This window comes from Felis catus, chromosome F2 (assembly GCF_018350175.1).
Source record: "Felis catus isolate Fca126 chromosome F2, F.catus_Fca126_mat1.0, whole genome shotgun sequence".
Taxonomy (NCBI): domain Eukaryota; kingdom Metazoa; phylum Chordata; class Mammalia; order Carnivora; family Felidae; genus Felis; species Felis catus.
The window spans coordinates 42,877,412-42,904,325 of record NC_058385.1 but is presented as its reverse complement, the minus strand read 5'-3'; the positions used below and the strand labels follow the sequence as shown (position 1 = coordinate 42,904,325).

General features: G+C 43.8%; 1 protein-coding gene across 2 annotated transcripts in view; it reads right to left on the bottom strand.

The window, feature by feature from the left end:
• Window positions 1-26,914, bottom strand: part of PTDSS1 (phosphatidylserine synthase 1) — a 64,642-nt gene that overhangs the window by 11,936 nt on the left and 25,792 nt on the right. For both annotated transcript variants that reach the window (XM_023248648.2, XM_023248647.2), the window contains exons 4-10: window positions 26,706-26,830; window positions 22,241-22,399; window positions 18,621-18,772; window positions 14,330-14,471; window positions 12,297-12,409; window positions 9,396-9,461; window positions 1,449-1,548 (exon numbers count right to left, since the gene is read on the bottom strand). In XM_023248648.2, coding sequence (XP_023104416.1) covers window positions 1,449-1,548; window positions 9,396-9,461; window positions 12,297-12,409; window positions 14,330-14,471; window positions 18,621-18,772; window positions 22,241-22,399; window positions 26,706-26,830 — 857 coding nt within the window. The remainder of the gene's footprint in view (window positions 1-1,448; window positions 1,549-9,395; window positions 9,462-12,296; window positions 12,410-14,329; window positions 14,472-18,620; window positions 18,773-22,240; window positions 22,400-26,705; window positions 26,831-26,914) is intronic.

The following is a 26,914-nucleotide window of genomic DNA, read 5'->3' as shown; positions in this document are numbered from 1 at the left end:
TCTCCCCCTATCTCTGCCCCTCCCCTGCTCATGCTCTGTCTCTCAATAATAAATAAACATTAAAAAAAAAAAAAAAGAAACTGGAAGATAGATGGGTACATGAGGGGTCATCTACTCTACTTCCCCATATGTTTGAAATTTTCTATGATTACCAAGAAAACCCAAACTAATTTTCTGGACCAACCAAGTAAAAGTGAAGAATCTTAAGCTTAACATAAGACTTCTGTCCAAAATAATAAAAAAAAATTAAGAAGGGCAGACACAGAATGCTTAAGGTAGGTTAATATCTTACTTAATTTTATTTTTTTTAAGATTATTTATTTTAGAGAGAGAAAGGGAGAGAGAGAGAGAGAGAGAGAGAGAGAGAGAGAGAGAGAGAGAATCCCAAGCAGGTTCTGCACTGTCTCTATCTCATGAACTGCGAGATCATGACCTGAGCCGAAAACACGAGTCAGACGCCCAACCCAACTGAGCCATGATTGAGCCCTACATTGGTGCAGAGCCTAATTGGGATTCTCTGTCTCCCTCTCTCTCTGCCTCTCCCCTGCTTGTTCTCTCTCTCTCTCAAAAAAAAAATAAACAGACATGAAAAAAATAAAGAAAGATGGGGTTCCTGGGTGGCTCAGTCAGTTAAGCGTCTGACTTCAGCTCAGGTCATGATCGCAGTCCATGAGTTCGAGCCCCATGTCAGGCTCTGTGCTGACAGCTCAGAGCCTGGAGCCTGTTTCAGATTCTGTGTCTCCCTCTCTCTCTGACCTTCCCCCGTTCATGCTCTGTCTCTCTCTGTCTCAAAAATAAACAAACGTTAAAAAAAATTTTTTTAATTAAAAAAAAAGAAAGAAAGAAAGAAAGAAAGAAAGAAAGAAAGAAAGAAAGAAAGAAAGAAAGAAAGATAGATAGATGACGGAAAAGTCCCAGGACAGTGGAGCTAGAGGCCCCCAAGGGCTCTTCCCTTCAGACAGGAAGGTCAGCTCATAGGGTTTGGCCCATTAAGTCAGCCTGTGGGGCAGAAACTGCATGGCCTGATTACCTTCAAGAACATCTCTCAAGACCTATAAACCACAGTCCATCATTTTGTCCATAAACACTTGTACAGCAATATGTAACACTGTAACACCCTTGCTCCTTCATGGAGGCCTGCATGTAGGTGAATTCTCACAAGTGAAATTTATGCATGTATGGTGTACCTGCTGAGGGCATTTGACCAGAACTTACCAAGGTGACCCGCTTTGGATGCTGGGTGGTCCCATGTATTTAATCTTGACCTTCAGACTAGTGGCCAATTTTGGGTGATTACAAGCAGAAGGTCCGGTCTATGAATTTCTAAAAAAACTAGGTGCACAAGAATTTTTGCTGTTGTGGTTGGTTTTTTTAAAGAGACACCATGAGGAGTTTCACTAACACTTTTGGGTAAAAAAGTGATCTTTTTAAAAAAATAATAAACTTACCACACAAAGAAGCCAAAGCACAACATATAGTATTTGGGTCTTAGAGAAGAGATCTTGTCCAAATTTTATGCACACGATAGCTTCCAGGAAACCAATGACCCTAGTTAGAACAAGAGGTTAAATATTAATTCGTCTTATCAGAGCATATACATTCTACATAAATATGCCTTATGCCATCATGACACTCTGATAGCGGGTTCCCCACAAAGTGACACTTGTTCTCTTCCATTGCAATTTCTTCAGAAATAACATATGTATTTGTATTTAGTACTTAGCTTCTTTTACTGTTACTCACTTCTTCCCTCCTCCCAGAACAGAACCTCCACTCATACATTTTAATAGCTGCAAGCATCCAGATGAGTGCCTATCACGTTCGAGATGAACTGTCACCACCTCTGTTGGCACCCTCTCAAGTGACAGAGAACCTACTACCTTGGCAGGTGGGCTTATTCCGCCACTCAATCTCTTTAGCTGTGGGGAAGTTCTCCTTGTCTCAGGCTGGTATCTGCCTCCGCCTGCCCGTGGGTCCTAACTCTGCCCTCCTGTCCTACAGGGTGAGTCTGAGCCTTCCAAGCCAAGTTTTTCAGTAATTTGAAGGCAGCAATCACATTCCCTCCCAGACTTCCAAGCATTTCCAGGTTCAATATTCCCCATTCTGGATGACAATAAAGTAAGCCTTTATCCTCTAAATATAAAAATGTTAAAAAACTACAACAACAACAACTTTGTTTTACTTTTTAATTAAAAGAGCAAAGAAAAACACCACTTTTATGTTCTGCACCTTCATTTATGAATATTAAAATCAAACCTTAAAATTAAAAACTCAGAAAACAACAGATGTTGGTGAGAACATGGAGAAAGAGGAACACTTTTGCACTGCTGGTGGGAATGCAAACTGGCACAGCTACTCTGGAGAACAGTATGGAGGTTCCTCAAAAAATTAAAAACAGGGGCACCTGGGTGGCTCCGTCAGTTAAGTGTCCGACTTCAGCTCAGGTCATGATCTCACGGTTTGTGAGTTTGAGCCCCGCGTAGGGCTCTGTGCTGACAGCTCAGAGCCTGGAGCCTGTTTCAGATTCTGTGTCTCCCTCTCTCTCTGCCCCCCACCCCCACTCATGCTCTATCTCTCTCTGTCTCTCAATAATAAATAAATGTTAAAAAAAATTTTTTTAATTAAAAACAGAGCTACCCTATGACCCAGAAATTGTACTACTAGGTATTTATCCAAAGGATACAAAAATGCTGGTTCAAAGAGGCATGTGCACCCCAATGTTTACAGCAGCACTATCAACAATAGCCAAATTATGGAAAGAGCCCAAATGTCCATGGATTGATGAATGGATAGACACGATATATATACACACAATGGAATACTACTTGGTAATCAAAAAGAATGAAATCTTGTCATTTGCAACAACACGGATGGAACTAGAATATATTATGCTAAGCAAAGTAAGTCAGTCAGAGAAAGACAAATATGATTTCACTCATAAGTAGAATTTAAGAAACAAAACAGGTGAACATAGGAGAAGGGAAGGAAAAATAAGATAAAAACAGAGAGGGAGGTAAACCATGAGAGACTCTTAAATACAGAGAACAAACTGAGGGCAAGTTGCTGGAGGGTAGGTGGGGGGGGGGGTGGGCTAAATGGGGGATGGACATTAAGGAGGTCACTTGTTGGGGTGAGCACTGAGTGTTATATGTAAGTGATGAGTCACTAAATTCTACTCCTGAAACCATTATTACATTATATGTTAACTAACTTGGATTTAAATAAAATTTTTAAAAGGTTTAAAAAGATCAGGCCTTTATTAAGGTTCCAAGCTCGTAGTTAAGAACGGATGAGGTGAGCATGAGCTGGCCACGTGATCCCAAAGATGACCCAAGAATATTGATTTCAGACAACTCCACTTCAGGGGTTCCTTACTCCAGATGGAATCTGGTCTATCAGGGTTGGTGTAGTCGCACAGATATTCTCTCAAAAGGCAAGAAGGGGCCCAGAAGGTCCTTGGTCCCCCTACCCATGGGAAGACCCAAAGATCACTCCCAGCATCAAATGTACAGATGACTCTAAACAACTGAACACCCCAAATCTGAACCAAAGCAGAAAATCTCCTTAATTTATCTTTCGAGAGTTTGGGACTCTTTTCCCCTAACCCCAACCAAACAACGTTTAGGAGTGGCTGGCCTGAATCTTTAAAGACCTTCCCCAACCCACGCACCGCCCCCCCCCCCCCAACAAAGTACATGTGTGAGAAAGCATCATTCTAGCTGCAATACACGACAGGCTTTTAAGTGTAGGGCTGAGTGTCGCTAGAATCCTCAAGTCCGGGCTGTGAGCCCACACTAGATGGCAGCACAGTGCAAAGTGGTGCCTGTGGAGGAGACTCAGAAAGAATATTTAGTTTAACTTTTGGCTGGGACTTCTTGAAGAACAGCAAATGCTCAGCCCAGAAAGTCAGTGTGCTTATCTGCTCTTAAGCCAGACTGAAATGTCACAGTTTCCTGTGAGAATTTGGGGTATTCAACTTGATCAACTCACCTTTCAAAAACACAGTAACTAGGGCCATGATTCTCAAACTTTTATGATCTGAGACCCACAGCAAGAAACACATTTTTTGTGAGCTAGCAGACACACACACACACACACACACCTGAAACAAAAGTTTTGCAAAACAATCTGTTCCTTTACTTTGACATTTTTTTGTATTCTATTTCACGTTAAGAAAATGCTGGTAGGACCCACTCAACTGACTTCACAATGACCTGAAGTTAAAGACCACAGAGCATTTCAGTCACCAACTTTAGGGTTAGGATTTGCTCATCTGTGCTGAGGAAATCTTACGTAAGCTGCTGTCCATGTGCGTGGACTTCTCAGTGAGAACGTGACCACCGAGCAAAGCAGGGTGGGGGGAAGCGAGGGGAAGGGGCATAGTTGAGTCACAGGGCAACGTGGGTGGGTCGTGAGGGCCACACTAGGGCTTGGCTTTTAGTCTGAGGGAGGGTTTTGAGCAAAAGGTTTTTTCACATGATTCAATTTACATTTTAATTTGCTCATTCTGACAGCAGGAACAGGGAGCCTTCTAATCTAGGGAGGGGACCCAGGGAGTAGCTGCAGAGTTGTGAGAAGCGGTGGGAACTGGGATACATTAAACCCAGCAATCACACGGACCCTTTCACCACCAGTCATTGCCCCTCCGCCGTTATCCCTGGCCCCTGGAGGGAATCCCAATAAATAAAGTCCTTAAGGAAGGCTAACATCGCTTTTGTATAAGACCCAATGGCTGCCCCTTTAGGGCTGAGTCCAAAGGCTCAGGAGCACTGGGAGCCCATATTATTGAGCCTGTCACCTGCGAAAGCACAACCTCCTCACCAAAGGGGTGGGGGGGCGCAAATTTAAATCTATCTGATCTTTACCAGACTGAACTAGGTGGCCAAACTGTGGTTTGGTGGAATTCAGTTGGGGCTGCTACTTCCTTAGATGCCTCCGCCCATCCTTATCTTTAATTAGCAAGGTTACAAGACAGACAAGCACGCTGGGGCAGCCTGAGGCGCTCCTGCCTGGGGCTGAGGCTGGTCAGCTGACTGGGACCTTCTCAGCTTCCCAGCCCTGCGGAGCCTGCTCTTTCCAGACATGGTAGAAATAAAGATGACAGGAACGTGGGGTCCAGGGTAAGGAGCTCTTCAGTGAATGGGATAAGAATGTAAGCAGTCACTGCAGAAACTTGGGGCACAAAAGCACTAGGCTCCACATGTATAAACTGGGTGCCCGAGCCAACCCTGACAAGTGGAAAAAGTTTTCAGTTCGCCAACAAGACCTGCTTTTGGATTCTGAGGATGCTACGGCCTCCGTGCACCTAGCATATACTGCATATACTGCCCCATGGCTGTGCCAGAATACACTGCTGGGATGGCTCAGGGGGTGGGTGAGCTGCTCTGTCTGGCCAGCCAGGAGCTGACCCTCCAGCAGTGGAAATGAGACGTGCAAATCTGTGACACACCTACCGCACAGTCACACAGGCAGCCAGGAACTGCTCCTGCGGTTCAGGAGTCAGGCTCCGGTTCAGATTAGGGGGAGTAGACGCACCTTTGTAGAGACAGTCATAGATAGGCTAGGCTTTACCAGCTAGAAAAAAAAAAGGTTCAACCGTGTTCCATGGAACTTTCTGACTTCCCAAGAACCCCAGGGGCAGGGTGGGGTGGTTGGGGACAGGGGCAAAAGGGTCCTCACCTTGACAGTTCTGCTCAATTGTTTCTTTCTTTTAAAGTTTATTTATTTATTTTGAGGGGAGGGAGGGGACAGAGAGTGAGAACGTGAGCGAGGGAGGGGGACAGAGAGAGGGGGGGAGAGAGAATCCCAAGCAGGCTCTGCACCATCAGTGCAGAGAGCCTGAGGTGGGACTCAAACCCACGAACCATGAGATCACGACCTGAGCCGAAATCCACAGTCAGACACTCAACTGACTAAGCCACCCAGGCTTAGTCAATTGTTTTGCTCTCTATTAGGATTTGGGGCAAGATGTCATTTGGGGAAAGGGATTCAACTGCTAAAAAAAAACTTCTGTGCCTACCACCGAGGTTTGGGGCTAAGACTGGAGGGGTTTTTGAGGAAGGAAGCATGGGTGGCGGGATAAAGGAAGGACGGACTATCGATCGTGAGGAGGACAGGATGAAGGGGAAGACACGGGAAAAGGGAAACTAGAATGCTACCCCAGCAGTGTGAGCACGGAGGGCACGACACAGAGGTGGGCAGATGGGGAGAGATGGTAAGGAGGGCAGGAGGCTGTGAACAAAGGTCAACAGCAGGAAGGTGAGGGCTGTGCTGGGAAAAGGTCAGAGTGGGATGACACCTCCCACAGAAGTCTATTCCCCTTGCATGCACCCTCCTCCTGGAAGGACTCTATGCCTCACAGCTGTTGTCTATCCTTCCAGGGATAAGGGAGCACAGGGGGAAAAGCCTGGAAGAACAAGTACCATTGCAAGAAACTGTGGAAAGGAGTGACGTGGAATGGACAGCCCGCAGAGGAAACCGAGAAGGAACAGTTTCAAGATGGCAGATGCCGCGGGGAAGACAGGGGAGATGCGGGTGGAGGAAGGGCCTGCTGACTTGGGACTGACCTTGGCGAGAACAGTGCAGCAGAGCACTGGAGACGGAGGCTTATCATCAAAGGGGCACCAGCTGGGTTAGGACAACATGGAGCAAAGGACAGTTCTGAGAGTGAGGTGGACGTGGTCCTGGAGCCCCTGGGGAACAGTGGACTCTTACCCAACCCAGCCCCTGAAGGCCCCACCCAAGTACTTTCAGGGGAAGGAAAAGTGATTACTCACTCCTGCTATGGCCAAAGCGTGGACACCTTCCTTCAGGGCCATGCGATCAAAATCCTTTCTTTATAAATCAGGCTACTTCCCTCTTGTTCAGAAACAGTTATGATGAGGGCAGAGTGGGGAGAAAGACGAAGATAAACATGGTATAAAGTGCTCCCCTGGGGAATCTGTTCATATCGGTCTGGGCCTAACACCCCCACAGAGCTGGAGTAGTGTAATGGGACTTTCTAAAGACAGAAGAGGCCAGCTTTTACACACTACTGCTTTCTCCTTGGTGGGGTTCCCATTCCCTGGCTGGATGGAGTCCCATCTCTCCGCTGGGCACGGCAGGTTTGAGTATAAAAAGCTTAAAAGCTCAGTTTTATGGTACAACTGTGGGAGACCACATTGTAAGTCCGTATTTAGTTACATTGCGAGTAATTAATACAAACCCTTTCAGGGTATAACATTTACAGAAGAGAAAAGTGCTCTCTTCAGGAGAAAAAGATGGAATGGTGGGTCAGACACCTCAGGGGGTCCTGTTTGCCCTTTCCCTTCCCCCGCCCACCTCCGCAAAGGCAAAAATTTGACTGTGGCTATGTGGGGCGCTCCTATTCCCCCACCTCTCCGCACCTTGCTAAATGAAGCCTGAAATTGCTCCAAAACTAGTGAAAAGGAGCTATAAAACAGCGACTAGGAGACGGGAAAAAGACAAAATGAGGGCAACGGGGACGGGGCAGAAGAGGGGAGGTGGTGGCCTCCAAGGGGCAAACCTGCAGAGAGAAGACAGCTCGGGCCCCGTGTTTCCCTGCCGCTGGCTGACGAGAGGTGGCTCTTGCGTGTGCTCACACCCCCAGGCGGATGGCTGTGTGAGGTTTATGGACAGGAATGTTCTTTCCGGCATGGCCCGCTAGTTCTCAAGGTGCGTGTCCTGATACCACCATTCTGGGAGCTCGCGATTCTCGGAGAGCATACTCAATAAGCCAAATGATGTCTCCTTTGCATTTTACTTTACTTGAGCCCTTTTCAACAACGTGTGACTTTCTGCAGCGGCGTTTTGTGCCGCTCCAGCCCCGTTTATCTTTGCCATTTCTCCCACCGCTAGGGATTGTATTTTTCGGCTGACCGATTAGAAACCAACTTTGCTGCCACACTGCCACTTTCTCTGATCAGCATCTCCTTTTCCTCAACAGGTAAAACAGAGACAAGTCATGTGGAGCACACGTGCACTCACAGCAGAATAAGGCTTTGGCAAGGACTTCTGAGTCTGAAGAGGAAAGTGTGGAAAGAAGGCATAGGCAGTGGAGGAGGGCTCAGACGCTCTGTGGACGAGGTGCGAGAACAAAGCTTCCTGTCCTCCTTGGATGGGGCAGTAAGGAGAGCCCGTCTACCTCCTTCTTGTGACTACAACAGTGCGGTCACATGGCCTTTGCTCTGTATATCGGAAATCTGGTAAACGTGTAAATTCTCTCTCCTGCTAGATTACTAAACAATGGAAAGCCAACCCACGTTATCACCCCATAAGCTACTCTGGGTATGAAAATCAGCTTACATCACAGAATGTATGAGAAATAAGGACAATGGCCCTTTGTGTTTTAGGTGGGAGGGGGAAGCCTGCCTACATCTCTAACTTGAGCAAGCCCTCAGAATCTGAAATGAGAGCTGACACACACCCACACAGGAAAATGTTTAGAAAGAGTAACACAGAAAGGTTAAGGACAGTGATCCCTGATGGGCTAACTTCTTTGGATGATCTTTAGTTTCTTCTTTTGCCACTTGTTCTAATCTAAACATATGAATTACCTTCTCACTGGGGAAAAAAAAAAAAAAGTTACTCTGCTTAAAAATCTGCTGAAAGTAGTAACTTCTTGCCTACTATGGGTATTCATTTTTATGTTGTCACACTCAATTTAGAACCCAAATTAGGTCTTGAGTCTAAGCTACCTCTGGGACTTAACTTCACACAGATGTGCTACACAACTACAGAACCTCGGCTGCTAAATGGAATGGTAAATTGTTGGCCGAATTTAAGCAAAAGAACCACTTACCTGAGACTCTGAAGATGGCCTCACATTTAACACTGCAGGGTTAGACTAGTTAGCCTATGGTCTCTTTCAAATCATTTAAATAATAATACTTTAAGATAGCATTTGTATCTGTAACAAATGTTAGTTCTCCTTGGAACAATAAAATTATACCTTGGTAGGCAGCAAGCAGCTGTTTTGAGCAGGCTTTTTGATGTAAAAGTAACATAAGGCATCACTAAGCCTATCATGAAATGATGTCCCAAATTTGTCACCAAATTTAGAGGGAATTCGAACAATCCGTTGTCTATCTAATTTATTTCATAAAATAAGGTCTCTGAGTTCCATGCAGCAAATATCTTTTGTAAAAAAGATTTTTTTGTAAAAAAAAAAAAAAAAAAGTTTGTATGTCCTCTTTCTATAATTTGCCAATTAACTACAATATTCTAAACTTAAATTAGAAAAGAGAATGTTAAAAATGAAAAGACATATAACGAAACAATAGCAAGCCTTCATAGGAAGATTGTACTGAAAGGCACTTCATACAGGGTCAAGAAATAACCAAGGAAATTTAGAGGCTTAAGTGGTTTTTAAGCCTCCACAATAATAGATTACTCACCCAAACACCCAGCACTGTGTTCCTACGCGTTTGCACTGTGTGTCAGTGAGGTAAGCATAGTACTGCCTGAAAGAACAAAGATGGAATTCAATGAAAGCTTCTGGAAGATCAATGGGTCAGCATAAAATTAAATCACTTTGACAGGATAAATATAAAAGATGTTCCGCCTTGTTCTACATACTCCGGCTAAGTGGTCTACTTCTAGTCAAGGGAATGAGAAGCCAGTGGCTGCTGGAACATTCCTATAAAAGGTGAAGAGTTCGGGCTGGGTCGGAGTGGAGAGAGCATGGCTTAAAGAGCTGAGTATTCACAAAGGCAGTTTTGACTCAGGGACAGAATGGGTGCTTCAGTCTCTCTGCAGGGAAGTGATTCCAGAGGGTCACCTACACTGTCATGAATTGTCTCCTCTGGCACTCTCCAGGACAAAGGCTGCCGATTGTAACCGGGCAGGGCAGACACACACTTTTGGCTCTCAGAAACTGGAATGGGATCCCGCATGCAGGTCACTGTTCACTCAATACCAATGACTTTGAATGTTACTGACGAGCTCAGAAAAATGAGGCAATGACATGGAGTTGAAAAGCTTAGAGCAGCACTGTCCTACGTAAATATAATACAAGCCACAAATGCAGTTTCAAATCTTCCGGCCGCCATGTTAAAGCAAAACGAAACAAGATAATAGATGTTTTAGTAACATGTTATTTAACCCAGTGTATTGAAAACAACTATAATGAAGTATTTTACAAGGTTTCTGCACTAAGTTTTTGCACAAAATCCAGTGTGTATTTTACATGTACAATATTTCAACACAGACTGGCCACACTTCCTGTGCTCAGCCGCCACATACGGTAGGGTAAGTGGCTGCTGTTAGGACAGTGCACGTTTAGACCCTCATGACCACCCCCAAAACCCAATTCGTCCCTTCAGAAGTAGCATCTGAAGCAGGAGCTCATCATCTTTTTGGAGGTCACAGACTTTTTTGAGGATTTAATGAAACCTATAATAAGGGGCACGAACACACAAAATGTTGCATTAAGTTGCAGGGGACTCATGGATACCTGAAGGTCATCCACAAACTATCATCTCTTCACTCCAAAGGCCTGAGTGAAGAATTCTAGTCACGAAGAATTCAGGTCTACCTCTCACTTCACATTTTCACGGCCTAGTATGTTTTTACCACTTCAGCTTCTCTCCCCTCCAACTGTAGACATCCCTTTACACTGTACTTGATATTATCAGAGTAAGAGAAGGTTCAGTCAAGCTTCTTCGCAAAGCAGGAGAGTCGAATCAAAAGGGAAGGAAATGGAGACGTGGTCCGTATGATTTATTTATCCGAAAGCCTGTAAGCTTTCTCTCCTTTTAGGGACTGCCATTTGCTACCTGGGGTGGCCGTGTTAGAACCCATTAGAACACTTCCATCTTCCCAAGTAGCTTGCCAAAGCATCTTCTTACATAGGAAACGCCTCAAGTTGGTATGAGAGCACAGAAAAGGGACTGACTTTTAAACAAAAAAGAAATCATGTAGAAATCCACAGTGTTGGGCAGAAATTTTAAGGAGCTCTCAAAAACTTAAAACACTGGACATGTAGCCTCTGGTTTTTGTTTTGAAATGTTTAGCAATATTGAAATTTCATGATAAATCAGATGTGATTTGTGATTCTGTTTTATATATAAGCGATTTCTTTCCCCACTTACTGACTTTGTTGATCACTCCTAAATTAATGAAAAAGCTGCTGCTAATCTTTCTTGAAAATAACTGTGAGCCTCAAATTAAATTAAATTTTAAATGAGAAAGGGAGGCTCCAATCCACCAAGGGAAAATAGCATTTACGAGAAAACCACTTCAACAGACCATTGGCCTGTAACGTGTCAAAACTCTGCCTGCCTACCAACTAGTGGGTTTCCTGTTTGGTCCTTAAAGAAAACAAGAGATGGAATTTTAGGTCTTAACTTCCCAGGACTCAGCTCTATCTTATTTGGTTTGTTCAATCCGGGATCTGCGCCACAGGAGGAGGGAGGGAAGGGGAGGAGATATATATAGATACAGATGGTTATCTATATCTATCTGTTTCCTCTTTGTAATAATTAATGAAGACAGAAGAGGTTTGACCAAGGAGAATACCGACTCTTCTTGGCAAGTGAGGCCCTCTGCTTGTGTGGTTTGCATGCACATTGAAACTGATGAATTAAGTTATTCTACAGCTACAGCTTCTGAAGCTAACTCTTGTAGCTGCTTAGTATCTATTTGTATCTTTGTAACTTTGCAGATACCTCTGGTGTTGTTAGTGAATCAATGGCGGTGCTTCACATGAATTGTCAAACCCCAATGCTGTTAATTCTAGAGAGGAGGAATGAAACAAATGACTGTTGGTCTCTGATGTGCACTGGGATCAGTCTGCATGAGCGACAGTCACCAAATCACACCTCACCTCTGGGGCCCTACCCAGGTCAGAAGCATAACAGCATGAATATCTAAGCTTCTCTCACTTGTCCTGGAAGATGACAGGAAGGATGCTGATAAAAGGAAAGTTAACTGGCTCTAAAATAGCATCATTTATGACTTCAGATCCAACATTAAAACTTCTGTATTTTTCGATCACCTCATTAAAAACAAAAAAAAAAGTCAGCACCACTGCTACTCATTTTTTTTTAAAGGATGTTAAAGGGGGGAAAAAGAACAGCAGTGAAAGATAATAAAAAAGGTTTGAAGATAATGGTGTGTGTGGTGTTCTCACTTCATGTTACTGAGGTCTGAGAGCAAAACATTTTCTTCATATTCAGATGTATAATTCTTTAATATTTTCCTGGAAAATCTAACATATGTGACTTTCCTTATGCTGAACAGGAGAATGCACAGCAAGTTAATGCGCTCAAATGACAGTCAGGCTTGTATAGAATTACCTCACTGTGGGAGCCGTGATGCCACCAATAAAGAGAATTCTACACCAACTTAATGGATGACTGGCTTGGAACACAAAGATATGTTTCAAGAAGAAGGTATTCAACTCAGTTAGCTGAAAAAGAAGGATGCATTAGTCAACCTGATACTGCATGCTAAGTCATAACAACAAATTCCTTGTTATGGACATTCTAAAAAATAATTAGTATGTTTAAAGCATTTTCAGAAAATTTATGGGGTCCTCCAAGTTGCTACTGGAACGGCTGTATTTAAATTAAGTAACAGCCAGTACAATATGGGCACCAACCAGCTGGGGGATCACGGGTGCTGGCATAGGGAAGGGGTATATGGTGGAATCAGCTATTTGTCAGGTTTCCTGGTGCGTGGCTCTCATTTGGGTCACCCGTGTGATCTGCTGGGATAGTTGGGAGACAGATGTTCTGAGAACAGCAGAAATCATGAAAACAAATATACACCATGGAACACCTCTGCAGCCTTACAGAAATCAGGCCAGATCTAAAAGAAGTCTCACTGTAGGAAAGTGAGCTCTTTGATAACCAAAAGAAGCTTGAGATACGTCAACGAGAAATGACTGGGAACCTATCTAGCACACGCCTTGATCAAAGGCAGCTCTCAAAAGTGGGTGCGAAGGGTCAGTTCAAGTTTCACCTATGGCCAGTGGTACTTTCCCTGAGGTTAGCATCCTGGTGCAGCTCATCACACGAAGAACCCGCGGCAGCACAGGAGAGACCAGCCAGGATGTGGTCTGTGCTGAGCCCATCTCCTGCATTTCCCCTCCAGATTCAGCAAGGAGCAGAGATTAGGAAAGGAGAACACACGGACCAGCAGGTTCATTTCAGTGACGTGAGACATGCGTCTTTTCCCACGGCATTGATTTCAAGGATATACAATTTAAAAAATGGTCCACTAATTAATGCCACACATGGAAAGCTGGTCCCAGCTCAGTGAGTGTGAGAAGTGTGCTCCGTGTAATGCTGCCATTCTAGGAGCACACCCGGTCTCTCCTGGACCAATCCAACCTCCTCCTCAGTTCGCATACTAATGGAACACCTACACCTTCCCAGACATCGCTCTGATAAGGAAAAACTTAGTCCCTACCCATTTAAACTCCCATTTTCATCAGACTGACTTCCCCAAACCATGGTGACTACTTATTCACATCCACTTCTGAATCCGTGAACTCCACCTGCTGAGATGAGCAATATTATTCTCCACATGTGGACAAGGATAATTGTCTTAAAGGTGACTCATGCTCATTTTTTATGTTGGGAGCATTTCGTGCCTGTGTTCAAAATATAATTTCTTATGATTCCGAAACACTCGTCAAGCAAAAGCTGGTCTCCCAAAGTCGTAAAATGATTAACTTGGGCACAGGAGGATCAACACAAAAGGCTATCTCTAGAAAACAGAGATGTTTAGTAATCCTTTTCCAAGACCCTCGGCTGCCTGAATCACGTAGTGGGCTGCTTGGAAGGAGACCTTCTCTCCACTGACAACACCTTCTTGGAGGACCCAGGGCCCCACACATAGTAGAGCCTTCTTTACTAAGCTCTCTACAAATTACCTGAGGTGGTAACAGCTGCGGCCCAGTTTTAAAAAGTAAACGTTAAACTTAGAATATAAGAAAAACCCTTTGCATTTGTTCCTTTGGTCCTGAAAATGATCCCTCTGAAAATCTATCCGATGCCTAACAACTTGGGTGACAGATGCTGTGACCAAAAGCTTCTTTTGGGGAACTGTAAACATTTTCTAACTTCCAACTCCAAGAAAGATATTTGAAAATGTCTTTACGATGAAGCAAGGCCTTGGGCATAATAACACTGCTCTGTTTAATTATTGTTTGTATGTAAGCTGCAGGATTTTCTATCTTCCAAACCACCCAGCTGGTAAGCAGCGTCAACTAATGTTAACTCTAAATTCCTGAATGGTTTTTATTTTGCTTTTGCTTTTCTTTTGTTCCCCGCACCCCGCCCCCTCCCCCCGCCCCCCCATTTCTGGGCATCTGAAAAAATACCTGCCAGATGATCATGAAAAGGTATATTCCAGCCACTCTCTGAAATGAAGATTTGGGGTCAAACCATCGAACGTAGGTCCAACTAGCAGGAGTAAACTGGAGCACGGCTCTTTTGATTTTACCAGTGGTGGTGTGGATGTCTCTGTAAGAAGAGAATGGCTCCAGTGAAAATCCAAAGAGATAAGGAAGGGGAAGAAGAAAAACAAACCAAAAAAACTGCACTGACAATCTTACAAGAAATGCTCAAGACAAAAAGATTCCTTCCTTTCTGGGTGAACCATCTCCCCAACAATGATCTCTCTATTTATATGGAGTGCGGAGAGCTGTATCCTCGATAGGAAATTTCAGTGAAATTTCAGGGCAGGGGTCAGGTCACTAAAGAGCCAGGAGAGGCCTTAACTTGTGAACAGGTGACAAAAGAAGCTGAGGCATAATAACAGCCCCCTGGAACCAGGCCAGTGAGAATGAGGACGCCCACAAGGACATGATCCCACCCGCTCTGTATTTCCCAAGGCAGGGCATTTTTTTGTTTGTTTTTTTAACGTTTATTTATTTTTTGAGAGAGAGAGAGAGAGAGAGAGAGAGAGCACAAACAGGAGAGGAGCAGAAGGAGAGGGAGACACAGAGGGAGGCTTCAGGCTCTGAGCTATCAGCACAGAGATCAACACAGAGCTTGAACCCATGAACCGTGAGCTGAAGTCGGATGTTTTACAGACTGAGCCACCCGGGGACCCTCCCAAGCCAGGGCATTTTAGTTAAACAGAGAGGTCACCCACACCATTTCTTCGTCCTATTTCTTCCTAAGATAAATGAACAGTTTGGGATGACAAACAGCAATTTCTAAGCCTCCTTCATTTTAATCCTACAAAATCACTCAGTTAAAAACTTCACACTCCCATGACAGGAACGAAGATTCCTACGTGTTACACGTGAGAACAGTCAGGCTCAGGGCACCTGCCAGAGGAAAGCTCCCGTCATGGGCACCACAGTTGGCTGTGTATTCTAGCTTCTCCTGCTAGACCAGGAGCCGAAATCCAAGGTAAATAACCTTTAGTAACTGGTAAAGATTCTTTATTTCGACAAAGATTTTTATCAAGTGCCTTTATGTCTTGGACATTGTGCTAAGTGCTGAAGGCACAACAGCGAACAAGTCAGGTCTTTTATTTTTGTGGCAGAGGAGGATCCACTCGCCTACCCATCAACAGGCACGTACTGAGAAATCTTGCAGCAAAAAGATATGAGGCACAAGAGCAACAAAAAATAGAGATTCTCCAAAAAGAAACAAGAACTATGAAGGACCTGTATTTAAAAGAAAACAATAGCAAACTATAAGGTAAGAGGTAGAGGAATATGGGAATAAATAGGAGGACAGAGTGTGATCAAGTATTGGAATACTTACTACAGATCTCCGTTACCTTATGATGGGTTTCGCCCGGACAAGCCCATCATAAATTGGAAATATCATAAGATGAAAATGTATTTAATACACCTAACCTACCAAACACCATAGCTTTTAGTCTAGCCCACCTTACGCTTGTTCTGAATACTTACCTTTGTCTACAGGTGGGCAAAATCCTCTAACACACAGCCTATTTTATAATAGAGTGTTGACTACCTCATGTAATTTGTGGAATACAGTACTGAAAGTGAAAAACAGTGGGTGTCTGGGTGCAGAGCGGCTGTGAGTGCATCAGTGGTTGACCCTCACCATCGCCTGGCTGACTGGGAGCCGCGGCTGTCCCCTGCCCAGCATGACAAGAGAGGATCCTACCCTACACATGTCACCAGCCCGAGAAAAGATCCAAATTCAAGACCCAAAGTATGATTTCTGATGAATGTGTACCACTTTCATACCATTGTAAAGTCAAAAAATCATTAAGTCAAACCACTGTAAGTCAGAATTGTCTGTACAACCAACAGGTTAATTCAGCTTTATATTCATTTGTATATTTGACGTCACTTAAAAGAAAAAAGCACCAATGGGATTTCTGCTTTTTAGCTGGGCTTGTGTGTTGGGAACCTGACAAAACAACTCTCAAGTTGAATCTAAAGCATAAATGTATGAAAATAGGGAAGCATTATGGCAGTGTGTAAAGAGCCAGACAACCTGAGATAAATTCACACTCAGCAGCTTGCTAGCTGTGTCATTAGGCAAAGTACTGAACCTAGCTCTTACTGTCACCATCCCTAGAATGAAGAGAAAAGGAGTGTCAACCCCTAGGACTGATGTAAGGCTCAAATGAGATACTGCTTATAAAGCTGACTTACAGCAACATCTAGCACAGCTCCAGTTTTTGTTCCATTGTCTACTGTCTTAAATATATTAAAAGTGTGCTTTCAAGTCAGCACCCAGAGAAAGGATGATTTAAAGAGGAATAGGGAACATGGCTTAATCAATTGCAAAAAACATTTTGAAATCTCTCCCTCATACCATCTAGCACATTAAATGTGAGAGAGACTAAATAAGTTACTCATAATAAAAGACCAAACCATTAAAGAACTGGGAGAAAATACAGGTTAACATTTACCTAAACAAAAAGATGAAAAGCTTCTAAAGTTTAAATGGAGTACCTACCATAAAGAAAATTACAAGTGGATGACAAAACAGAAAATAAAGTCACATTTATGACAAAGTGTTAATGTCCTTAACCTATAAAAAGCACTAATAAGAAGAGGGAAAATACAATAGAAACGGACTAGAAATTCAGTATCACATAATTATATGTGATAACATTAAAAAAGGCTTAAAAGTAAAATTCAAAGAAATAGTGAAATAGACACATACATACATTAGTGAATGAGGGTGAGAATATAAATTAGTGTACTACACTTTTAGGAATTTATTTATAGGGGCACCCTGGTGGTTCAGTGGGTTAAACATCCACCTCTTGATTTCAGCTCCGGTCTCAGGTCATGATCTGATGGTTTGTGAGATTGAGCCCTGTGAGCCTGATGGTTTGTGAGATTGAGCCTCAGCTCTGCGCTGAGACATTTTCTTTGTGACTTATACTCATTTTCCCTTATTTATTTTTTTTAATTTTTTAATGTTTACTTATTTTTGAGAGAGAGAGAGAGAGAGAGAGAGAGAGAGAGAGAGAGAGAGAGAGGAGGGAGAGCATGAGACGGGGTGGGCAGAGAGAGAGGGAGACACAGAATCCGAAGCAGGCTCCAGGCTCTGAGCTGTCAGCACAGAGCCCAACATGGGGCTCTAACTCACCAACTGTTGAGATCATGACCTCAGCTTAAGTTAGATGCTTAACCAACTGAGCCACCCAAGTGCCCCTCATTTAACAAAAAAAAAGTTATTTATAGAGAAAAAAAAGATCTACAAAGATACATGTTCAAGAATGTTCGCTCTAGCTTTCCTTCATAAAACTGAAAACTGTGAAACACATCTAAATGACCACAAAAGGGAGCTGGTTAAATACCTCATGATTTATCCATATGTTGGGATATAAAGAAGCCCTTTGAAATCATGTTTTAGAATATTTAATGATGTGGGAAAATGTTCATATTTTGTTTGATAAATAAATGAAGGTGTAAACACAACAAAGACAACTACTTTCATAATCCCACTGCTGCTCTTTTCCTCCTTTTCAATGGCACAGTTCCTGTTTCAGTCAAATTGAGGAGAGAGCTCAGGGAGGCAGGACAAGGAATGATAGAAGTGGGTGCTGTCCCCCCTGGAGGCACAGAGGAGGGACGCGCAACTTGCATCAGAAAGTCAGAGACAGCTACCTGAAGAGGTGTCAAGGTAGTCGAGGTAGGAAAGGAGAGGACCTGTCAGCCTGGCACACGGGGACATGGGTCAAACCCAGGTACAGAGGAGCATGTGCTCAGAACCTTGGGAGCCCCAGGGGGCATGGAGGGAATGACTGGACCTGCCCAGCCCACAATGTGCACTTTGTCCCAGAGACCAGGAGGAGCCATCACAGGGGAATGACATGATGAATCTGACATGCTTAAAAAGATCCCTCAAGCAGTGGGGTGAGATGGTTTGCAGGGGGTAACCAGGGAACAGGGGACGAACTAATCCAGTGAGGGCAGTATGCATGCAGGCTGAGGCAGGAGAATGAAAACAAAATGGATGTGAGAGAAATGAAATCATAAATGGTTTAGCATCATCTGGGTGAATGCCTGCAACACGGTCTATAATCATTCATGCGTTTCGACTACTAATGTATCATTTACTTCTTAACGTCAAAGACCATACTGAAGGTGCTTGCTACTAAAGCAGCTCAGTCCTCGTTGTGCGAGACTGTGACTAATGTCCAGAGGGGAGGCGACTCACTTGAAGCTGGCCCAGTGGTAGGTCCTCATCTCTAAAAACCGGCAAACGACCATGCCCAACCAGATGCCACCGCCGTTGCACAGCAGGATGTCCAGGATGACTTGATCCCACCAGCACTCAGCGAAATTGGGCAGAAGGTGCATGAAGAAGAGCTGAGACACACGAGACCACGGTTTTAAAAACAAAACTGCAGAAAGATATACTTCCTTTTAATACATTCTTTTAGGAGAAGTTGACATTACAGGTTTTCCCAATGTATGAAACACATAAATCAAAACTAGGCCTGTAATCGGGTTTGTTTTTTATGCTGTGGGTAAGTTTACACATTTTATGAATCCAAACAGCTCTTTTCTTGACATACGGCTTTAAAGACAAGGTAACCCCTCCTGAAAAATACTACTGATGAATTACCTTGGCTAACAACAGCGAGACAAGGATCTAAGAAAGGAAAGGGAGGAAAGTCTTCATACCTGCCAACAGATCACTGGCATAGTCCTCAAAATTAGCAGCTTGAGAGTTCAAGCTGTGTGTTTTAGAACTATCCCATAGATATCTAGGTAAAACAGCAAGGAAGCTGTAAAAGAAGAAAGGTTAGGTTTTGATGACATGAGATGGGAAACGGACAGCTTAACAGGAAACCCTATGACAACTGGTTCACAATCGTCATCTTATTAAGTGCTTATGATGTGCTAGGGGTGAGGCAAAATAAAGTCATGGTTCTCGATCCCAAGGTCAGGACGGAATCAGATGTTTATGCAGAACCACAAAATAAGGTAGGCTGTAGCAAATGTTACCATGGCGACATAAATGGAGCACGGTGAGGACAAAAGAGAGATTCATTCTGACAGACGGCAACTGGGGCAAGACCTATTGGGACAGAGGTCGTTAAGGACAGGGATGACTGGTTTCAAGACGGAGATGAAGACTGAGGGCATTCCAGAAACAGCAGGATCAAGGGTGGAATAAAAATCTCTTATGGAAATCCTTTCGTCCAAAACAAACAGCCTATCAGCTGTGTCCAGAGCAGCACATGTTGCTGTGTGAAGGCCCATTTCTAGAAGGTCTGAAATGACAAAGACGGTACCTGGAAATCCTCTGGAAAGAGGCAACCCCATAATCACAAATCTCTGAAGTAACACAATAAATACTACAAAATAAAACTGTTCACAAAAGCATTTGGTAGACTGTAAGACAAGGCACATACATGGAGTTTGCCTTCTTAATGTGCCTGCTGCCAAGAAGACCCAGCACAGCTACTGCATGTGAAGGCTTGCAGTTGCGCTCCTCCCTCAGGTGAGCCAGGCGCGACCCGACCCCCGAAGTGTATTCTCTGGTCCCCAGCCGTGAGATGCGGCATTAACTGTGGTGTGCACAAGGGGAAGAGAGAAACTTCAACAGAAATTGATAACACATATTTGCTGAAACAAGACTTTGCACGGAGGTGGGGTGTGGAGGACGTGCTTCAGCCTGAAGAGCTTTCCTGGAAAGGACCAGATTCTGGGGGTGAGATGGGCCGTCCAGATGAATGCCTGGAACTCACAGAGGGGAACGTGGTAGGGCAGCAAGAACATGGGCTGCACATCTTAGCAGGAGCACATCTGGAACCCAATCCTGGCTCACCTAACGAAGCAAGGTGCTGGGCTCCAGTTCCCTCATCTGTCCAGAACTGAGCAGGAGGAACTGGAGAGGGCTGGACTCATTCACTCATGAGTAATTTGGGGAGAACCTACCGCTTGTGGGGCAGAGTATCTGGGACTATGCAGATATGGGCCCTGCCCTCTTGAGGCTGAACACTTAGCAGAAAAGAGACACTATAAGTACTTATAATATGATGGGCATTTCAAAGGAGAAGGCCCAGGTACTCTCTTTCCAGGTGTACAAACATGGAGCACAGCGGGAGCAGGGAGAAGAGGGACCAGCCTGCCGGTGGGCTCTGGGATAGAAAAGACACGGACTCTTTGACAAGAAGAAAGCAAAGATGACTGGAGCAAGATGGCAGGGTGGAGAGGGTCGCAAGCAGGTGGGCTGGGGCCAGTTAACATCACGCCTCGAAGGCTGGTCCAGAAGTTTGGATTTTGTCTTAAAAGCAATGGACAAAACTATAGTTTTAAGCTGGGGAAGGACGCAACTGGATCGAGATGTGAAAAAGATCACTTTGGCAAAAGACAGTGAAGGGAGGAAGCGAGTAGTTCACACAAGAGAGGACAGGAGGGTAGATGCGAGCAAAGCAGGGTCGTGAAAGACTTAGACGGAGCAGAGGTGCTTGCAAGAGTCTAGAGGACACAGAGGAACAGAGAAGGAAGGCCCAGAGGCCATCTGTAGTATGAGGGGAGAGAAGCAGGCAGGCTGAGAAAAGCCCAGGGCTTTGCACAGGGTCACACGGCAGTACGGTCAGGAAGATGCCTGGAACTCGGAGGAACGTGGCATGAGAGCAGGAACGTGGGCTGTGCACCTGGAGTCCAGCACATGTGGAATCCTACTGGCTCACCTCAGGAGGCAAGACTCTAGGCTCTGGTCCCTTCATCTGTCCACCGGGAATATGTTTATGGTGAGGATTTAGGAGACAATACATGTACAGTGTTGGGTACCGCTGTGGGTTGAATCGTGTCCCCTCAAAATCCTCCTGCCGAACCCCTAACATCCAGTTCCTCATGACATGAACTTATTTGGAAAGAGAGTTGTTGCAGATGTAATTAGTAAAGATGAGGTCATCCTGGAATAGGGTGGGCCTCTAATCCAGTGTGACTGGTGTCCTTATAAAAAGAACACCACATGAATGCACACAAGGAGAACCCGGCTCGAAGACAAAGGCAGAAATTGGGGTGATGCATCTACAAGCCAAGAAACACCAATGATGGCCAGCAACCCATAAGCTAAGAGACGCCTACGCCAGATTCTCCCTCGCAGCCCTCAAAGGGCACCAATCAACATCTTGAACTCAGACTTCTGGCCTCCTGGGCTGTGAGAGGCACATTAACGGAAGCTAGATCTGGCTGGCGTGGTTCCCTAAGTTGGGGTCAAGACAATAGTTGGCATCAAGAAATATACTGCACACATGGCCAAATTTTGTTCCCTGGGACTGAGGAAGAATGATATCATAATTGAAAAATAAATAAGTTCCCCCAAAATCATTTTCCTAATAGTTTTAAAAGACTATATCGCTTTCATTCATGAAATGAGACAAACTTGACTCCTGAGACAACAGAGCTATATCAGGAATCCATTTTTCACCTACAAAATATCCTGGGTGCCCTTGTAATTCATAAACACAATTCTATTTGTCCCAAACCAGAAACTAACTAGTGGGTAACCCACCTATTTACCCCTAAGCAGATGTCCTCATTACTATGTACCTGTCTCAGTCTCACTGAGGATTTTATTATCATTCTTTTTTGCTTCATTTCATTGGTTTCTCTTTAAGACTTGTGAGACAAGAGACACATTTTAAGTTAATAAGGAATCACACCCCACCCCCAACTGCCACAAAGGCATCAAATATTTCTAGGGGATGGTTTAAACATAGTTTGTACCACAGGGGCTGGAGAATGGATTAACTGACTATTAATGGACAGACAACCTTCCTCCTACATGTAAACTATCTGATCGCTACCCCTTCTTACCTCAGTTAGCTCCCAGGTAATACTGATTGTCCAGCAGAGGCCATAACTACGGATCAACAAGGCCTTCATAGCCCAGCCCCAGAAATGTCCAAATGCAAATATATCAAAATGGCTGATAATCCTCTCCCAGGTGATAACATGGCAGTTCACAGCATACTCCTATTCAAAGTAAACAAGGAAGTAATTAATGGGTATTCTCAAAATCAACCTACTTCTAGGATGCTGACAACAAATGAAAAGAACTGATACGACCTTGATATGACAACTGACACCCGTCCTGCCCGCCTGCCCCCGAAAGTTTTAATAACTGAAGATCCTTTAGGAAAAACAGACAAATATTAAAGTTGGTGACTCAAAATTGCTTTGCTCTGAATTGCAAAAGTTTGATTAAAATAGGAAGCAGGACGCCTGGGTGGCTCAGTTGGTTAAGCATCCCACTTCAGCTCAGGTCATGATCTCGCAGTTTGTGAGTTCGATCCAGCCCCACATCGGGCTCTGTGCTGACAGCTAGGAGCCTGGAGCCTGCTTCAGACTCTGTGTCTCCCTCTTTCTCTCTGCCCCTCCCCCACCCGTGCTCTGTCTCTCTCTCTCAAAAATAAAAATTTTTTTTAATGGGAAGCAAAATAATTTTACAAAAGTTGAGCATGTCTTAAAGAAGTGGAATCACACAGCTCAGGTCACCTGACCACAGGACAACTATGTTAAAGCCAGCGATAAAAACATAAATAGAATCTCAATTAACAAAAAAATAAGTAGATTCCCAATAGGTTTGAAAATCTGAAAACACATCTAAATATCATGGTGTAAAAAAGGAATCACAACAGAAATGTAAACTATAGTCAGTATTAATGGTAATGAAAACACTATGTGTCAGAACGATGGGATGAAGGTAAGTAGAATTTACAGAAGATCCAAAGCCTGAAAAATTTGTTAGCAGAGAGGAAAAGCTGAAGCATCCAATTTCAGAAATTGGAAGGAAACGGAATCAACCTCCCATCCCAAAGTTAACATTTTCAGATGGTACGTAATTTAAGTATTTAAAAATTACAAAGCTTTGGAGACTTTTGGTTTTGTTTCTACTATCTTTTTGTTTTTATTAGGACATAGGAGTTTGCCTTTTTTAAAATTTATTTATTTACTTTTGAGAGAGGCAGAGCATGAGTGGGGGAAGGGAAGAGAGAGAGGGAGACACGGAATCCAAAACAGGCTCCAGGCTCCGAGCTGTCAGCACAGAGCCCAACATAGGGCTCAAACTCCCTAACAGTGAGATCATGACCTGAGCTGAAGCTGGGCACTTAACCGACTGAGCCACCCAGGTGCCCCTAACTGGCACATTTTAAAGATATTTTAAGTCAACATCCTTCTGTTTCTGTATATATTAGTAAAGTAGTTATCATATGACAATATAAGATTTCTCAGGAATTTCTACATTTGAATTCTTCCTTCCCAAAAGTAATCTGATAGGATGAAATAAGATTCAGAAAATAGCCACCTATTAGCAGCCAGCTGAAGAAATTCCTGGAACAAGGTATTAATATTTTTCACATTCTAGAAATGATGCCTCCTAAGGGAGCAAAAGAGCAATTTGATTCTCCTCTATCTCTTCCAAACCCCACCACATCAGATTTCTCAAGCCTTTCTCAGATCTATTCAGTGCATTTCAATTTGCAAAGCTGATTTTTATTTATTTATTTTAATTTTTTTAAATGTTTATTTATTTTTGAGACAGAGAGAGACAGAGCATGAACGGGGGAGGGTCAGAGAGAGAGGGAGACACAGAATCCGAAACAGGCTCCAGGCTCTGAGCTGTCAGCACAGAGCCCACGCGGAGCTCAAACTCACAAACCACGAGATCATGACCTGAGCCGAAGTCGACCGCTTAACCGACGGAGCCACCCAGGCGCCCCTGCAAAGCTGATTTTTTTTTTTAAAAACTGCATTTTGGGGCACCTGGGTGGCTCTGTCGGTTAAGTGTCTGACTCTTGGTTTCAGCTCAGGTCATGATCTCACGGTTTCAGGAGTTTGAGCCCCAACTTGGGCTCTCTGCTGTCAGTGCAGAGCCTGCTTCGAATCCTCTCTCTACCCCTGTCCCCCCAAAATAAATAAGTAAACATTTTAAAACATTGCATTTTTCCAGAAACAATTGTGATGTGATATTACAATGTATAAGTGGGAAATCTGGAGAAAACAGGGAAAGATTCAATAGGGAGAAGTCAAGACAAGACTTAAAAAACAACACCACCAACCAACTGCAGTAAGATGAAAATTCTCATCCTGATTCTGGAACAACATGTGCCTGTCACAGGAATCACAGACTGGTGGAGAGAAATACCCTGGAGCCGGAGCAGGTCCCGGTTGGGTTAAGGAGAGCTGCAAAGCCCCGTCAACCCCAAATTCCTCCACCACCCCCTCCTCTTATTTACCCTGGACACACTGCATAGAGTGAGGTAAGAGAGGGCCAAATTCTGTTTCCAGAAGGCTACTCTTCAAGTGATCATGGGTTAAAGATGACTTTGGAGGCCTTTTTACTCTCCGTGAGGATATTTTTGTGCTTCAACAGATGGAAAGTCACTTTGAAAATCATAAAGAGCCAAATGTAACTATTAGCATTATAGTTACTGGTTTTTTTCTTAAGATTTTTTTATTTGTAAGTAATCTCTACACCCAATGTGGGGCTTGAACTCACAACCCCAAGACCAAGAGTCCCACGCTCCACCGACTGAGCCAGCCAGGTGCCCCTAGCATTGTAATTATTAATGAGCAGATTTGCCAATGATCACATCAGGAAGATCTCAAGGTCCTGGTTGTGGGAGGGATGCAGGACATGATGCTTAAGGGCTGCCAGGGAGCCAGATGCAGCACAACTCTGGGAAGCAGGGGGAAGAGGCATTAAATGAGGACATCCCGGAGCCAGGGAGTCCAGAAAGGGAAGGTGTGTGCACTCGAGTAAATGGTAGGTAAAGATAGACTGTGCCCACCTCCCAAATGCTCGCAGAGCTGATCTTGGTGGCTCCATCCTCTCCCCCGATTGCCTAACGCTTCACCAAATACCAAGTCTTATCCATTTTGCAGGTCAGTTTACTTTGTGATATAACCAATCTTGCTCAAAAACCCAAGAAAATTCTCAGGGGAAAATATCGTATCTGGAATACGTTCCTCCCAATCTCTGTTTCATGAGGCTCCAGTGAGTGTCAAAGCACTGTCATTATTATAACTACATACTTAAGGCATAGAGCAAAGGAAAAGTATAGGTTCTGAAGTCAGAGAGATCTTACCAGCTTCTGCTTTCAATGAGATATTTATCCTGTTTAAGTTTCCATTTCCTCCTTGATAAAATGGGGATATTAATGCCTAGTGTGCATGTGGGAGGCTTACCTAGATTATATGTTAAATGTCTGGCAGAATAGACAGCCCATAGTTGGTAACTGCCACCACCCTCTCCATCAGCAGAAGCTTGAAGTCACCCATGCCATTCTCTTCCATAAACTAAGAAACCCCCCAAACATACTTTTCTTCCTGAGACTTTTAAATAATTTTTGGCATTCTTACTTCTGCCTTTAGCATGTCCTTTATAAGAATTAAAGAGAAAATCCTAATACACCATTCGAGAAGGGTCTGACCTATCTTAACTCCAATAGAAATGATCACTTCTTGGACCGTTTATTAAGTCCATTTGTCTTGTTTCTTAAACAAGGACCCGCCTATAGCCCAAATGCCTGCTCTCCTTTTCTGAGCATCACTAGGTTTTTCCTTCAGTCTACAAAATGTTATGTATTATTTAAAAATAAATTAATAAAAATTTTCAAAAAAGGAATGGCCTTGGAGCATAAAATGGTCTCTTCACTAAAAGCCAAAATACAGAGTAGCTTTTGCCAAGAATAAAATTATTTTTGTGGGTTTAAAAAAAATAATGACCGAAATGGCCTAGATCATTACAATTGGCCCCTTCATGGCGAGCAGGTGGGAAGTTCATGGCGTCAGGGCCAGAGTGGGGAGCAGAGTTGCTGAGGGTGACACTGATAAGAGCAGCCACCACCACCATCACTGAGGACCTGGTGTGTGCAAGGCACCATGCTGGGCCTCATAGATAGTGCTACTTTGTTGAGTTCACAATAAAATCCCCAAATAAGTACTATTATTTCACTTCACAAAGAAATGATCAGGCTAGCAAGTACATTGCCCAAAATCCTACAGCTAACAAGTGACAGGGGCAGAATTCACACCCAAGGCTGTCTGACGATAACAGTCACACTCTTCCTACCATCCCCCTTTGCTCCAAGAGAAGATACCATTTCCCTGGACTGTTATCACTCGTGGAAACCACATGCTTCACCTTCCCAGAGGCCTGGCTTTTAGATATCTACACAGGAGATATGGAGAAGGAACAACTTAGAACGTGAAGTTAACTATCTCCTATACCCAACAGTCTACCAATTTCTCTAAGAGAGGACTGACAAGTACCTACCATGACATCCGCTTCCCTCGTGGCGTACCGGAGATTTGGATCTAGCCAGTACATTAGGGATTTAACCTGATCAAAGTTCAGGAAGAGGAGGAATACCAGGAACAGGAAGTAGAGCACACTGAGTCCTAAGGGAAACAAAAATATTCTTATGTTTAGGAAAGATCTGGGGGTCAGATGTATGACACACATTAGACTCAAGTCACTTATGG